At 46.9% G+C, this 16,796-nt stretch overlaps 1 protein-coding gene across 5 annotated transcripts in view; it reads right to left on the bottom strand.

The window, feature by feature from the left end:
- PRKG1 (protein kinase cGMP-dependent 1) overlaps positions 1-16,796 on the bottom strand; it is a 375,433-nt gene that overhangs the window by 120,780 nt on the left and 237,857 nt on the right. For all 5 annotated transcript variants that reach the window (XM_040070860.2, XM_040070863.2, XM_040070862.2 and 2 more), the window contains exon 4: positions 16,672-16,777. In XM_040070860.2, the coding sequence (XP_039926794.1) occupies positions 16,672-16,777 (106 nt within the window). The remainder of the gene's footprint in view (positions 1-16,671; positions 16,778-16,796) is intronic.

Here is a 16,796-nt window from a genome sequence, read left to right as displayed (position 1 = left end):
TCTCTTCTTGACCTGTTCCAAAAGTGATGAAGACAATCCTGAAAATGGAGTGGTTGGGAATATCTGTGGGCTTCCTAGCTGATATTTGGACAGGGAAATAATAAAAGGCAGGACAGAATTCCAGGATTTCTGTGGCATCCTGGAATTGAATCCTGACATGAAGCAAACAGAAGGGAAACCTGACCCCAAAGTAGCTCGTGAGGAGATCAGGGAAGGGGAGAGGACAGAGAAGACGGATCCAAAAGGACGAACCCAGTTTTGGTGCTGAGTTTTTGCCCTGAGCCCTCTAATCCAGGATATCCTGCCCAGAGCAGCATCCAAGAGCCTGGCTATTCCCAGAGCCCATCCTCATCCAACAGTGGCTCCAGCAGCCCATCAAAAATGATTTTAAAATATAATTTATGCCAGTCAGCCTTACTTTATTTCATTTTTTCATTGAAAGAAGGTCATCGTGATGCAATTACGGCTGTCTTGCAGATTTTATTTTTTGTACATTGATTTATGCAAGGCCACTTTTCATCTTGATTAAAACCACCATTCGATGTGTTTAGAAGGCAACACTTCAGATTGAAATCTGACTCATTGACAGATATCAAAATACTGTTAAAAGGAGCCAGCAACAGGTGTTGAAAGCACTTCCATAAATCCATCCCTGGTTCCCTGTCATTCCTGATTTATTGATGACCATTCCACACGTTTGCAGATGACTCAGTTTACTCCTCTGGGGTGATTAATGTCTAACGAAACTCCCTTTAATGGCCCACAGGTGTTCAGCAGCTCAGTTTTGGACCAGATGAGGGCAGCAGCACCAGGGTGGGCACACAAGGATTGATTTAAAACACAGCAGCTAGGTTGTTCCCAATAACATTCCCCAAAAAATCCCATTAAATATCATTGGAATAACACATTTGTCACTTAATGTGGATTCAGGGTGGTTATTGCCCACATGGGAGGAAGACCAGGTGGCAAAGATCAGCTGCAGGTGAAGGAAGGCAAAGTCCAGTGGATTTAGAAATGCCACAAACTGAGTTTTTTGTCTCATTCCCCCATTTCCAGCAATAAGTAAAGGACTGGAAGAGCACCATGTGGGGCAGAGCTCTGTCCATGAAGGAGCCAAGGACACAAGGCTGGATATTTTCTAATCAAGAGGTGCTTTTACCTCTCTCCAATCAAAATTCAGTGGGGCTGCAGTGGGGCTCAGAGGCTGAGGGACACTGTCCCTTATCCACTGTCCCTTGGATCTAGAACCTCAAGGAGACAGTGCTGGGAACACTTTGTGAAGGATTGGGATTTACTGAAACATCAGTTTAACCTGGAAACCAAAACACATGGGAACAGAAGGTCCTGGATTCCTGGTGTTGTTTGGAAGGGTAAATCCCATTAGCCCGGAGAGGAAAATCCAGGTCATGGATCGCAATCCTGGTTTCCTCAGAGGATGCAGGAGCTCCCATCCTACAGCTGCAGAGGAGCAGAGGCGGTGTTGGACACTTCTGCTCCCTCCAGGTTTCTCTGGGGTGGGGGTGGATCAGCTCAAGCTCAGCTCTTTTAAAGGAGTGTTTGGAGCAGATGATCCCTGCAAACATGAACCGCTCTGTAATTCCATGCCCTGTAAGCAAATGCTGATTTCTCCTGCATTTACCTCCTCTGGATAAGGACTTACACTGTAATTACTTGTTTCAAGTGACATTGTTTTGTTTACAATACCACCTTTTATCACCTCCCAAAGCATTACTAATCCTGCGCCTAAGGATGTGTGTGCCTGCACTCACAGATCCCAATTTGCTCTGGATTTTCCCTTCCCAGTTTTCCAGCGGTTTGGATTTTCTTGTTAAACCAGCTCCTGATTGATTCCTGGTGCGCTCTGGCCAGCTGGTTCTGCTCCCCCTCCTTGTCAGCAGCTTAACAGAACAGTGATTCACGGCAGGTCAGCTGGAATTTGCTCAATTATTAACAACTTCAGGATTTTTTACCATCCCTCTGAGGACACTTCAGCCTAAGCCTGGTTTGTCTTCATCTCCAGCTCAATTGAAGAGCACAAATCTTGCGAGTTCTCTGAGCTCGCGTTCAGTGCATGGCATGCCCTTTTCTGGCTTCCCCTACCCTTTAAAACACTGATTTCTAATTGCATATCGAGCTGCTGATGCACCCAGTGAGTTCGTCTCGTTGAGCTGCAGAAACTCTTTTCATCTCCTTCCAGAAATAATTATGCTGGTTTATCAGCGTCTATACGAAGCTTGAATTATTCCTCCTAATATGCATTAACTTGTATTTTTTTGGAGCGACAAAAATTGGCCCAGTGAAGTCACTCCGGTGATTACTGTCCCTGTTAGTTTCCAGTAATCCACGAGACGTATTTATTGGCAAGTCACTTGTGTGGTATTTCCAGAGACAGTACATAATTGAATTTAAAATGCATTCCTGATGCCCGTAAAAGCAATAAAAATGTCACCCTCTGCCTGCACATTAAAAATTCATCCCATGCAAGGAGAGGACAAATGCATAAAATGATCATTATGATGTGCAAATGGACTCGGTGCAGGAAAACCAGACCGGTCTCTGCCTGGACGTAAAAACATTAAGATACCAGAGTACAAATGGCACCATTTAGTGAACTTTTAAAGGTGCTGAAGAGAAAATGCTCCCATTAGTAGCATGACTAAGGCTTGCTTCAAAAATGGAATTTGTACTGATATTAAAAACAGCGTGGCTCCTGTGTGAAAGCAGAATTAACTCCCTGAAATAAAAACAAACCAAAACCACCATTCCATGGCCCTGCACAGGGTGCCCAGAGCAGCTGTGGCTGCCCCTGGATCCCTGGAAGTGCCCAAGGCCAGGTTGGGCACTGAGGCTTGGAGCAGCCTGGGACAGTGGAAGGTGTCCCTGCCCAGGGCTGGGATGGGACTGGATGGGCTTTAAGGCCATTCCAACTAAATTCTTTCTGGGATTCTACGATTCTATACAAATCCACCTTTTTTTCTGGACTTGTCATTGACACCTGTGGTACCACAGTGCTTCTTTCCCTCCTCTTTAATTTTTGTCTTGGCTAGAGAGCTTTCATCGCACTCTGCCCAACTCTTACTTTCCGTCTGCTCAGCACAAAGTAACTTCACAGGTAATTAAGCACATTGTGAGTCATTAACTCCTCTCCAGATTCCTGGGAGGTTTCTCCAAATTGAGCCCAGATGCAGAAATTAAAATCCATCTTTTGCTCACACTGATTAATTTTTCATAGGTGGGAGCCATTACAAATTCCTTCTTTTCCCACCTCAGAACTGACTGACTTTGGTTACCACGGTCCTGGGGTCCAGCCTTGGTCATGGAATCAGAAATCCATGGGATGGTTTGGGGTGGGAAGGACCTCAAAGCCCATCCAACCCCACCCCTTGCCATAGGCTGGGACACCTTCCACTGTCCCAGGCTGCTCCAAGCCCTGTCCAACATGGCCTGGAGCATTTCCACGGATTCCAGCCATTCCACCCTGAGCAGCAGGTAGAGGGCAGCTCAAGAGTGAGAAAAGAACTTGATCGTGAACTCCCAGACACGAGTCCCAGATTTTTGGCTCAAAACAGTTGGAAAAAAGGGCAGAGCTCCATTCCTCTCCACTTTGGTGAAGGTTCCTGCACTTCCTCCAGTTTGAGCTCAGTTAGAAGCTCCCAAAGAGGAGCCACATTCTCTGTTTTACTCAAATCAACTCAAATGTAACTATTCCCATTCAATAAAGGGGAAAATGCCAGTGATTAAAAGCCTTTCCCTTGTCCTGCTCAGCTCCTGAACCAAACTCCTGCCCCAGGCCCGGCGGCGCCCATCATTGAGGATTTTCTGTGACACAGCAAGAGCCACTGTGAGTTAGGGGCACAAAAGAATAAATAATCAATTCACCAAATTTATAATCTGTGGGCATTTAGTGATCAAATCAGTTCATTCCACTCATGCCCAACAAGAGCTTCTGAACAAGATTCCCCTATCGCCAGCGCCAGGGGCTGCTGTCTGTAATGTCTTCCTTTGTGCTAATTATTGCCTATCTTCAGATCAATATTCTGTATCTCCATGAGGGGAAAGCACTGCCTGTGTGGGGAAGGCGGCCTGCCGGGCCTCCAGACATTGCAGGTAATGAGATGCACATCTAAACAGCTCTCTCTAATCACATTAAGGGCTTTGTGCCTCAGCCTTCCTGCGCTCTGCTGAGACAAAACACAACAATTACCACGTAAAGGATGTGTACTTCACTCAGGAGAGATGATTGGAGATGTGCACACACGGAATTGTTTCTAATCTTCAGGCACAGAAACAAGAATTGACCCAATTTATGCATCTTCCAAACAAATCCACCTGGCAAACCGTGGGAGCACCCAAGAGTAGTTTCGGAATGGTTGAAACTGCACGACTCTTGTTGCAATAAATATTGAAACAAATATTCCTGCCTTTCCTGAGCAACTCTTGATGAGTTTTAATTAAAATATGAGTTGGTTATGGTTTGAAATGACAGCTTTTGGATGAAACAGATGTAAATCCCACCCTTAAAACATTCCCTGTGCAGTTTCTCCCTCGCAAAGGCTACTGCTTCATGCCAGAACTTGGGGGGGGCGGGGTTTGCCTTTTTAAATCCATGTCCAATTTCATGCCCTGGGTTATTTAAGGAAGAAAATAAACCAAATCACCTTCACTTCCCACTCACCTTCTCAGAAATGCCAGGGGGCAGGTGGAATATTGCCAATGATGTAAATCACAGAGGGATACAAAAGCCACCCCAGCAGCTGGGCAGAGAGGAGGTCAAGCTGGAGGAGCCACCACCAGCCATCATCCTCCAAAAACACGTCCACCACGTCCTCACCGCTCCCACCCAGCTGGGTGCAACTCTGACACCGCACAGAGATAACCCCAGTGCAATTAGGAGAGAGCAGGCGACTAAAAGCAGGTAATTAAACTCAAGAGAGGGAATACCTCAATCAGGAATGACCTGACACCCTCCCTTTGCTCCACCAGAAATTGCAGATGGTTGTAGAGTTTTTCTCTAGGAAAATACCAGGAAAGAACCTGCCACTGAGCAAAGAAAGAGGAAAAGCTCCCTAAACCACCTTAGGAATAATTTAAAATACTTGTTTAAGCTAAATTTCTTGCTTTACCTGTCAGATTAGCCATTGATGCGCTCACCAAGCTGCAGGCATGTGGAACAAATAATTCCAAGACAGCAACACACGGGATATAAATTGTATAGACACCAACCCACTGCATTAATCCCACATTTACACATCCTCCAGCACGCACATTCTGCAGAGATTCAACCTAAATACAGCCTATACACAGGAACTATCCCATTTCCTCGTGAATCACTGCTGTTATCCTGCGAATGTAAGGAAATATTGCCACAATATTTCCCTCACACCTCACATTGCACCCAAACAGCGAAGCTGCGCCTTTTCCTGCGCCGGGGCTTTGTCTCCAGCAGCATCATTCTGTAATGTCAAGGCCAAAATTAGCTCCCAATTCTCTGCCAAGGAGCGTCCAGGGGTGCCCTCACACACATCCCGGAGGTCAAGCCAACACGGGGCTGGAGTTAATGAGCTTTTGGTTTGGAATGGTGCCTGGATCTTCACTTGGTTTGGCCTTCAGACAGTCACACACTCCACAGTGCAGATGCGCTCCCGAGTCCTGCGCTGAAACGAGGTGGATCCAAAGACTGTCCCTATTTTTCCTCTTGATTTGGGTTGTTCTCCGGTTTGTATATGGGACGTGATTTGGCTGCACTCAGCAACCGTTTCACCCAGGCCACCGACAAACATTAAAATCCGTCTGTCAGAAGAGTCTGGATGAATTCATGCATTCTACACTCTCTCTGCAGGGGAAGCTATAATTCCCTTTATTTCAGAGCTCCTCAGAGCCAGCCTGTGCTATTTAGCTTTTGCCCGAACAAACAGAGACTTGGCCACGTCTCCCTCCCCAGAGGATTCCAGTCCGCAAAACAGGATCACACCATCCTCATCCCAGCACGCGTCTCCAGGGCTCTGTGTTTGTTAAGAGTTAACTCAAGTGACAGCTCATCAGGCTCCTGATGAAATCTTTGTTCTTATTGAAATACATTTTCAGAGATGCTTTGTCATAATAAAATAAAAATAATAATAAAAAAATATTCCAGGGACAAGTGGAGAATGAATTTCCATTTTTCCATCGGTTTGCTGCTCACCCAGCGCTGAGTTAGCTGGGCAATGGGATAACTGTCAGCCATCCTTAAGGAAAGATGGAATGAAGGCTGCAGCCTTGGATAGGAATGTTGGATTGCAAACCACACTGCTGAGCTGGGTTATTCGCCGTGCTTCTCTCCAAAATTCCCAGCCAGCCTTTTCCAGCAGGGATAAAACCCCACCTGTTCCTAATCTAAGTGGATTTAAATGACAGCATCAAATCTGCACTGGAGCGTTCTGATTTCCAGCCAATCTCCACCACTCAGACCACGTGAAGGACTCACACCCTTCCTCGGCTTTTGCCACAGTGTTTTTTACTGAGCCCAGGACAGGAAGGTGGCCATGGCCAGTGAAGCAGTTGCTGATATTTCTCTTATCCCACGGTCACTTATTTCTTAAAAGAATTGCCACCACCCAAGCACTCCATTACTCTGTGGGCACAGTTCCACTTGTCCCGTTTTCCTCTCCTCCCCAGCCATGGCAATTGAACTTCCACCCATGTTTCAGGCCAGGGAGTTAATTTCAGAGCTGTGTTTCCAAATGCCCCTTCTTAACAGAACCCAAAGGGCGTTTTTGGCCACCACCATGGAACTCTCTGGGAACTGCAGAAAAGGAAAAAGCAGTGTGGCAGAGGCTGTTCTCAGCAAGCCTGAAGTTCTGCATGTGCAAAATGCTGGGGCTTTGTACACTAAAAACCTACTCAGGAAATCCTAAAGAGCTTCACAGCAAATTGAAACTTCAATGAATCCTTCATGAAAATAGGAGGACTCCAAGTTAACTACTAAGTGTTTATGGACACTGCAACTCCCACTGGGATCGAAGGTTTTCTACTTCCACTCAAACCTGAGACCTGGAGACCTTGGGAATGCTGTAATCATGGGCAGGAATTCAGGCACCAGCTAGAAGGGACAGCTGAGAAACTCATCAAATACTGAACATTCACTCTGGGCCCTCAAGTGTGAGGTCCTCAGCTGCATCCCTTGGAAGTTTAATTTTGGACTCCTCATGACAAAGGGCTGGAGCGTGTCCAGGGAAAGGAACAGAGGTGGGGAAGGGGCTGGAGCCCCAGGAGGGAGCTGAGGGGGACCAGAACTGGACAGAGCCCTCGAGCTGTGGCCTTGAGCAGCGTTGAGAGGGGATGTGGAGCATCTGCCTCACATCAACCCCACCACTCTCTGCTTTTCCCTGGCACCAGTTAAACATCAAAGCTGTTAATTACCCTTCTCCAGGCCTGCCAGCCCTGCCAAATTCCAGCCCATTTAATCATCCATGATCCATCCTCAGCCTCCAAGTGCTGCAGGCAAGTGTCCCCAGCCTGTCTGACCCCAAACCAACACCACCCGCTGCTCTGCCCTCTCCCTCAGAGCCTCTTCATCCTGAGAGGAATCCAGCACCCAGACAGATGAAATGTTTCATTTCTGAAACAGTCTGTCAGTGGTTTACTCAGCCCCAAAGCTGCATTTTCCATCAAATTAACGCTCCTCCAGAAGGCTTTTCTTGGCATTGTGGATTCACAGGCAGACTCCAGAGTTTTCATTAGGCTCCAAAGGCAGTTTGGAGACGGAGTTTTCAAACACGAAGACTGAGACATCCTCCTCATAATTAGGCTGTGCTCAAACTTTTCCACCAGCTGTGCAGAAAAAGGCCCCTTTTCCATGACTTTCTCTCCCTAACATCACATGGATTTTAACATATTTTAGCGCAGTTTCCTTTGTAATTCTCTAAAATATTATACTGGAGACCTCAGCTGGTTTTCCATTATAAACCCAGAAAATGAACCATTTTGCAAGGAGAAGAAATCCCAGCAAACGCCACCCAAAGGCATCTCTGACCCTGGCAGACCCAACATTCCCACAGGAGCACTTCTACTTCCACGGACTTCCATAGCTAATAAGGTGCAACCCAGGGCTCTGCAGGGAAATTCAGGCATGTCTTCTTGGAAGAGATGGAAAAACACAAGAGAGAAGCTGAAGTTCAGCCTCTAACCTGTCAAGAAATGCTCAGGTTCTTCCCTCATTTGAAAAATAATCCTAATGACAAGGACAATAATCCTCTTATCACACAGGAGCCGATGTGATTACGAGCCAGGCAAAAGGAAACGGAGCTCGGAAGCATCCAGCTGCATTTCTGCGCCTGTATGAAGAGCTCCTTACTTGGCCTGATCACAAAGCAAAATATTTCCAAGCCGACTCCTGGGCCTGCTGAAATCCTTCTCCTCTGAGGAGAGGAGACAGTCAGCTGCTTTGGGGGGGATCCATTTGTTATCTGAGCATGAAAATGGACACAAGAATAGGCACTGCCTGTCTGCTAACAGGCTGGAGAGGGGGACAAATGCCTTTCTATGAGAAGTGTCAGGCACGAGGACAAGCTCTGAAATATCTGTGATTACCTATTGGCTGCACACTGTCCATGGGCTCCCAAAACACCTCTGGAAGGGGAGTTTAATGGGGGAACTTCAAACAGAAGGTTCAGAAACAGGCCTGGATCTCCAGATCATGTTGATCTCGCTGCAGGTCAGCATCCCTTGCCGAGGCTGGGAGAATCGGGTGCAATAAGTCTGAAATCTGTGCTTATGCTTTTGCCTTCACTTCCAATCCACTGATGAACGATTTACAATCCAATACTCATCACTGAGCAGGAGCTGAAGGTCCCTCAGCTCTTCAGGCAGCCTGGTGACACCCTGAGGGACGCTGTGTGCGGGGCACGAGGGGAGCACGACAGTCTGGGGACATCTGCGGCCACGACGGAGGGACGGGGATGAACATCAAACCACTGGATATTTTCCAACAGTTCCAGGATTGGCTTATAAATTAAGGGGCAAAGCCTGTTGTATTCCACCTCCAGGTGTCTCAACCCTTACGATTCAACACAGCGGAGAACCATTCCTGGGTAAGATTTCTAAGTTCACTTTAAAAGAGGTTCTAGCTATTACAGGTCTAAATTTAGCAAGTTAAAATGACTTGATTACAGTTTTGGTGCAGAAAACACCTGGGTTTGTTGGCATACTTCTCATCTAGCTAAGGCTAGGACTTGGCTAGGGTCCAGGTCTTAACTGGAAGAGTCCCCCTAATATATTTTAAAATTTTCTCAATAGTAGTAGTCAGGAAAATTTCTTAAAATAAGCCATGTTTTGTAGATAGCTATACAATGGTATGTGAAGGTTTGTAAAGCAACTGGCTTTGTCATTCACCTTTAGCTAAGCAGTAATAAAACAAAAAAAGGCATTGATTTTTAATACTTAAATACCAAACACGGCTCTTCTTTTCTCCTCTGCCCCAGCACGGGAACGAACTGCCCTGAGAATTTTCTAGAGCTGATAGGTCACAGCTCCAGAGATTCTCACCAACATCAGCAAAATAACACCCAAACAAGCCTTGCCCCACTATTTTGGGCTACCCCCTTTCTCTTCTGGGGGAAACCTCAAGGAAGCCATGCAGGCTGTAGCTGCAGACCCCAACTCGGAAATCACACCACCTTCCAGAGCCCAGTATTTCCAGTCACTCTGTAATGTGGTCAAAATATTTAATAATTGCATCTACTTTAATACTGGCAGTAAAAAGCCCCAGCCTTTCACTCCAATCCCTCGCATCACTCCTCTCTTCTCTATATTTTAGTAAGCAACTCAAAACAATCCCCTTGCTATGCACAGCCATCAATATTTCAATCCCAAATAGTAATTTGGAAAGGATGAATGACTTCAAACAAACCCTAACACCTCAATAAGTCTCCAGTTGTGCCTAATGTTCTGCACTGAGCTGTGAAGAGCTGGAGCTGCAGAAAACACGATCTGAAAGTCCTGTCACAGCCTGCTTTGCTCTGGAGCTCAGAATTGCATTGTCCTCCTGGGCCACGAGCCAGGATTGGGCTTGACTTGGTGCAAAATTCCTGACAATAGGAGTTTTCTTCCCCTGAGCAGGCAGGATGTGGGATGGAACCACCCCTGAAGGCTCTGAAGCACCGCTGTGGTGACTGAGGATTGGACTCTGGGCCTCTTTGCATCAGGGTAAAACCATGGAACGCTTGGTTTACCAGTGATTCCACCCTGCTGATCCATCTGTACCTGAGATCCCCCTCTGCAGGTGTTGAAAAGTAAAATGTGGTTCTCATTGTGGACAGAATGAATAGCTGATGGAAAAAAAACAAATGCAAAAAGGCAGCACTCAAAAAAAAAAAAAAGAAAAAAAAAAAAAAGGGATTTGGAAAACAAAAATAATGAGTAAAAATAAACATCATTATTTTTAAAGGATAAAAACCAGAGGAAAAAGTCCAAGATTTAATTCCTGGCATCATCTTTTCAAACTTTCAGTAGAACCACCACAACAGAACAATCTAAAAATAGGCAGTAATTTAAACCCACACCAGGCCTTGTGCCTCTGGAGATCACAAGTGGGTCTCTGACAGAATCAAAAAAGGGGGAAAAGGACATGTGTGGCTTTGTTCTCCTTGGAACTGTGTGCTCCCAGAGCACAGCAATCCTGTCAGCAAGTTAGAGTTTACCTCACCAAGTAAACTCTGAGGTGAATGCAAGAAAAAAAAAAACAACCAAAGCTGGAAAAGCAGGGTAAACACTGCAAAATCCTCAGGGTCATATTCCCCAGGGCACCGAGTACTGCACCCCCTGGATCCTGTAATCACCTCCTTCCCACTGCAGGTGGCAATTCAGCATTCCTGCACAGCCCAGAATTGCCCCACAGAATCCAGGGATCCCTGCGGCTGGAAAATCCCACCCAGCCCATGCAGTCCCAGCTGTGCCCCATGCCCACCTTGTCCCCAGCCCAGAGCACTCAGTGCCACCTCCAGCCCTTCCTTGGACACCTCCAGCCATGGGCACTGCAAACCTCCCTGGGCAGCCCCTGCCAAGGCCTGAGCACCCTTTCCATGGAGAAATTCCTGCCCATGTCCAACCTGAGCCTCCCCTGGCCCAGCCTGAGGCCGTTTCCCCTTGTCCTGTCTCTGTTCCCTGGCAGCAGAGCCCGACCCCCCCTGGCTGTCCCCTCCTGTCAGGGGGTTGAACCCACCTGACCTGAGACCCCAGAGATGCGGTGTGGGAGCAGAGTCACTGCCTGTGACCTGCCGATGATCACCTGTAACTGATGAGGTGTCAAACTGCAGATCCTGCAGAATGTGACAAGACAGCACATCCCATGGAGCCACACTGGGATTGTCCCTCCTCTGTGCCAAGGAACAGCTCTGTGCAAAGAGGGGGCTTGGATTGGACGTGAGGAAGGAATTCTTCCTGTGACGGTGGCGGGACACTGGCTCAGGCTGCCCAGAGCAGCTGTGGCTGCCCCTGCATCCCTGGAAGTATCCAAGGCCAGGTTGGATGGAGCTTGGCAAAACCTGGGATGTCCCTGCCCACTGACACTGGGTGGGATGTGTCGATCTTCAAAGTCCCTTCCAACCCCACCCATTCTTTAATTCTATGAATCAGCAATATCAAAATGAGATATTGACTTATTCCAGTGTGTATTACCCAAACCCAGCTGACACCAGAACTGAAGGAATTAACCCTCCCCTTCCATCATGCTCTGAATCAACAGGTACCTGACCCTTCTGCTTCCTTTTCCTTTCTCCCCCCTCTTCCCTGTGGTGCATTGCCTCCAATAGGGATTTTCCTTAGTTTAAGATGTGTATGGTCAATATTAAACCTCTATTACTGAGCAGTAACCTGCCCCAGCCCCTTCCTACCCATTCCTAGCATTCACAAAGGAGTTATGGAGACTAAATTGTAGCTATCTAAAAAATTCATTACAAAAGGTATTTCAAGAAAAACCTGAGCCCAGCCTTCTCCAAAAGACAAGAAAGACAATTTTTCCTATTAAAGCAAAGGACAGTTTGATCCCATGGAGCATCCTTTCAGTTCTGCTCCAGTGCCTGCCTGTGCACCGTGGAACAGCAAATCCTGCTCCTCCCGCTCAGCCGCTTCCCTGGCCGTGCCCTCAATGTTCCCAGCACAGCCTGAATCTCAAACCGTGCTCAAAAACCAAACACACCAGGCAGACGAGAGGTGGGGCCGTTTCCAGAGCTGCTTTTCCATGCAGGGGTCTGAAATCCCACGAAACCTGGACGGCAGGCTGGGTTCACACTTTATGGATGAGCCTGGGATGTGCAAGGACATCCAGAGATCTCTTGTGGGGAGCTCCACCTTGGGGATCCCCACCCTCCAGCCCCCTTGGAATCCTTTCCCTGGCAGCCCAACGAATTTTTTCACTGCTAGGATTCAAGGCTGTGTGTGTAAGCGAGAACTTCCCCCCAGTCTCCACCCCTAAAGCTCGATCCTGCCTCCAAGGCGACACCAAACATCCCCCACCACCTCTCCTGACTGCTTCCAGAGCCCTGAAGGAACTGCAGTTTACACCATGGACCAGAACCTGCGGCCTCTTTTAACTGAAGGAAGCTTTTTTTTTTGTTTATGAACCTTTTTTGGGAAGAAAAAAATCCACTATTTACTCTTTCAAGGTGCTCTGGTCTTAGAACTTTTATGTTCAGCAGGAAATTCTTGCCACAGCACAAGGCTCTCCCCCCAGCTTTTATTCCCTGGACAAATTTATTAAATAAATAGTTGTTTCCTTAACTGAAATACTCTGCTTTTAATTAAATGGAATGATTTTTAGGACTGGCTTGCGAAAGAAATCGTTGTAAGCCTGGAACAATGAATATTGCAGTGAGAGGCACAGCGGCACTTAGCACAGCTGTGACCCCTCTGCACTTGTGAAAGGACAAATATAGTCAATTACACACAAAAAGCACCATTTGGGCTAAAAACTAGAGATAAAGTCAACAAAAACACCCCGTACCATCAGGAGTTACTAAATCCACAACACAAAATTACACTTCACTTTTCACTGCTGGTTGCTCTATGATATACCTTGATCTGACATTGATTTAGTCACATATTGAGGTACCAAAAAAAGTGTTTCCAAGGGAGTCACTGCTCTGATTCGTCTTGCAGGGACACACAGGGATGAAGAAGCAGCCTGCTTTTCCAGCCCCTCCTTGGAGCAGCGCTGCCCCGGAATTAGGGCGGCTTTTGATCCCATCAAGGACAATCCGCTGACTTTGGGAAGGGACACACAGACTGGTTCCTCAGAAAAATGAGGAAAAAGAGGATATTCACTACCTGCTTAGCTCCAGAAGAGTTCTTCTCTATCAGTCAGGGGCTTTATCCCAATTTTTCTTAGTGTACTGCCCCTGGAGCAAGGCAGGATACAGCATTCCGGCCCAGGACACGTTGGGAAGGCACTCCCCGATTTCTTAGCCAGGAAATGGATTTTTCCTGGTTTTCTGGTTTCCTCCTGGCCTTCAGAAGAAAGGACTGACAGCCAAGGGTGGCCCTAAGGAGCAGCAGCTGCCCTGCGCCAGGGGGACGTTCCTGCTGGGGAAAACCCCGGCAAACCCACGACGCTGTTGGGGTGATATTCCTAGGGAGCCCTGGAAATCCAGCTGCATTTATGATAAATGAGAATTTAAAAAAATAATAATAAAAAATAATAAAAAGAATAGCCTAATTTCACCCCCAAAACTTTAACTTCCACTGTGCTTTGCCCACACATGAATATTTGTTGTTGGAGACGGTGATAATTCTGTTATTGGGATAATGGCACAATTAGAGAGGAACTTCTTAGATCAGCATCAGCAGGAAAAAATCCTGCCCAACGCCACTGACTTTTCTGTGGGCAGCCTCCATTCAAACCTTTATTTTTTATTCCATTTACTTCTTAACAAGAGCATTTGCTTTCATGCATTAATACAGGAAAGGGGGGAAAAAAAAGGCCTCAAAACCCCCAAAAGCAAAGAATAAAGTCAACAATTGACAAGCTCCTTCTTTTCAGGATTTATCCTGGTTTTACGTAGATACATTTTGAAGGAAAGCATTTTTAAAAATGAGCAGCATTTAATGTAGCAAATAGGATCTAAAAATGAGCATTTAACGTTCCATATGGGATTTAAACTGAGCTAGAGACAGCTAAAGATGCCCAGAGGAAGTGGGCATTTAAGAAATGCTGCTTCCCATTGGATCTTCCACGTGGAAGACCCAATGGAAAGCAACATTTCTTAAGGACCTTCCTGCAGGTGCTCCAAGTGGAAGAAATCCTTTTCCTGAATTCAAACTGTAAGATTTTAAAAAATAAATATTTATTTGCTTGCCTCAGGCCTTTCTGATGAGCCACAGGTTGTGCTCAAGCAGCACAGCTTGAGTCCTGGAAAACACTCCTTGGTTTCCTCCTCACATTATTTGCTTTAAAATTAAAGCTGGGCAAGCTCTGCAGGACCTGAATCCAAATTAATCTTGACAATCTTCTGGAAAATCTCTCTTAAAGCTCAGAGCTTAAAAGCTTAATGCGAGCATGGGGCCTGCTCTGGCAGCTCCCACCCCAGAGCTGATCCCACACTCATTCCCGGGTTTGTTGGAAGGCTTGTTAATGCTGGAATGGATGGGTTTCAAACCCCTGAAGTACAGCAGCTGGTTCTGTTTCCTCTCCTGAGCTGGTTTCTTGAGAACCATCAACAGAGAAACCTGGAAAAAGCTCGGCCACAGCTTTCCAGCCGTGGGACATCCCCAAGGCCCTCTCCAGGGAAACCCTCACCTCAGCAGGGGCTGGGAAGCCTGGCCAAGTCCCCAGGTTTCAGGATTTTCCCAGGAGCATTTCCATTCCTGACCGAAATGAGCCCAGTGGAATTCCAGGCGACGAGGAGAGGCTGGGAGCTGGGATCCCCACCCAGCCAAGGACCAGGGGAGAGAGTTGGGCAGGACTCTGCTCCCAGATCAACCCCCAGCTTGGATGAATTCCCTGCCTCTGGCTGAGCTGTGCTACAGCCACCCTCATCCCAGGGCATCAATCCCATGGGATCACCCTCCTGGTTCCTCTGGAGATCAGACTCTGCCCACCTCCTGCTCCTAAGGAATGAGTGCAAGAGCAAGAGGAACCGCCTCAGGCTGGGCCAGGGGAGCTTTAGGTGGGATTTTGGGGAAAATTCTTCCTGGAAAGGGTGGTCAGGCACTGGCATAGCTGCCCAGGGGGTGGTGGAGTCGCCATCCCTGCAGGGATTTAAAGCTGTGTGGATGTGACACTTGGGAACATGGTCAGTGGTGGCCTTGGCAGTGCTGAGGGAATGGCTGGACTTGGTGATCTTAGAGGCTTTTCCAGCCTAAAAGATCCTATGAATCACATAGATGTTATATTTTATCTATTTATATTATACATGCTATATAATATACATTTTAAATCTATATCTACTTGTATAAATTAATATTTTATTAATAATAGCATTATTAACATTTCTTACTAATGATATCGTTGTTGTTATTACTGTTTCCTTTTCCCTGAGTCCCTTTCTTCTCCAGCACTAACTGGGACAAGCCTGGTGTAGTAACAGCTTTGTAATGTCTGAGTAGCACTGGGGTGGCTGAAAGCCCCACAGTGGCCTGGGCCCTCCCTGACCTACAGCTTGGTGACATTTCCTTCCCTTGGGAATCATTTTGGTGAAACACGATCTGTTCCTGACACTGTGGCACTGGATCTCATGAAATCATGGAATGGTTTGGGTTGGAGGGACCTTAAAGCCCATCCAGACTCACCCCTGCCATGATGGGCAGGGACAACTTCCACTATCCCAGGCTGCTCCAAGCCCCAGTGTCCAACCTGGCCTTGGGCACTGCCAGGGATCCAGGGGCAGCCACAGCTCTGGGCACCCTGTGCCAGGGCCTGCCCACCCTGCCAGGGAACAATTCCTGCCCAATATCCCACCCAACCCTGCCCTCTGGCAGTGGGAAGCCATTCCCATGTCCTGTCCCTCCATCCCTTGTCCCAGGTCCCTTTCCAGCTCTCCTGGAGCCCCTTTAGGCTCTGGCAGGGGCTCAGAGCTCTCCCTGGAGCCCTCTCTGCTATTGGTGAACACCCCCAGCTCTCCAAATAACTGGGACTATTCATTATTGATCCTCTCCAAGGCTTCAATCTCTGAAGGAACTGAAGGAAGCTTTGGGAAAATCAAACAGAATGAGTGAAAAATTGTTTTTCTGTCTTTATGTTACTCATCCAACCTGCATTTTACAGCAACCTCTGATTTTCTAAAAACTCCCATTTTCCTTGCAGAAGCACAAGAACACACCCCGAATGGATCTGAACAAGTTTAAACCCCAGATTTTCCCCTCGAATTGGTGTTTTTTTTGTAAAAATGTGTCTTTCCTGACATACTTTGAATGACTCACATGAATCCTCGTCTCTCACCCCACGGCTCTGGGACTCTTTGCCAATGAGTAACTCACAACAGGAATGAAACTCCCCCACAGAGAAGCTCCCCCTCCTCTCAGGGGGATGGGCAGACAGCAAAGAAAAATCAACATCATCATAATAATCATTAAAACCAAAAGAGATGAGAAGGAAATAAATCAAATACTGCACTCACAAAAAAAATAAAATTAAAAAAAAAAGGCAAGCAAGAGAGGACGGCAGTTTCATGGGATTTTTGGATAAATAAACAAGTGTCATACCTTTTCAAAAATTCCATATACTCAGTATGCTTGATGAGGCCAGTCCTCATCATTATTGTTTGAAAACATTGCCGATCAATTGCCCAGAGTTTCACATTTACGAGAGCTGGAAAAAAAACAAGACA

Source organism: Hirundo rustica, chromosome 8, assembly GCF_015227805.2.
Source record: "Hirundo rustica isolate bHirRus1 chromosome 8, bHirRus1.pri.v3, whole genome shotgun sequence".
Lineage (NCBI taxonomy): Eukaryota > Metazoa > Chordata > Aves > Passeriformes > Hirundinidae > Hirundo > Hirundo rustica.
Note: the sequence above shows the minus strand (reverse complement) of the source record. Positions and strands in the feature narration are given on the sequence as shown.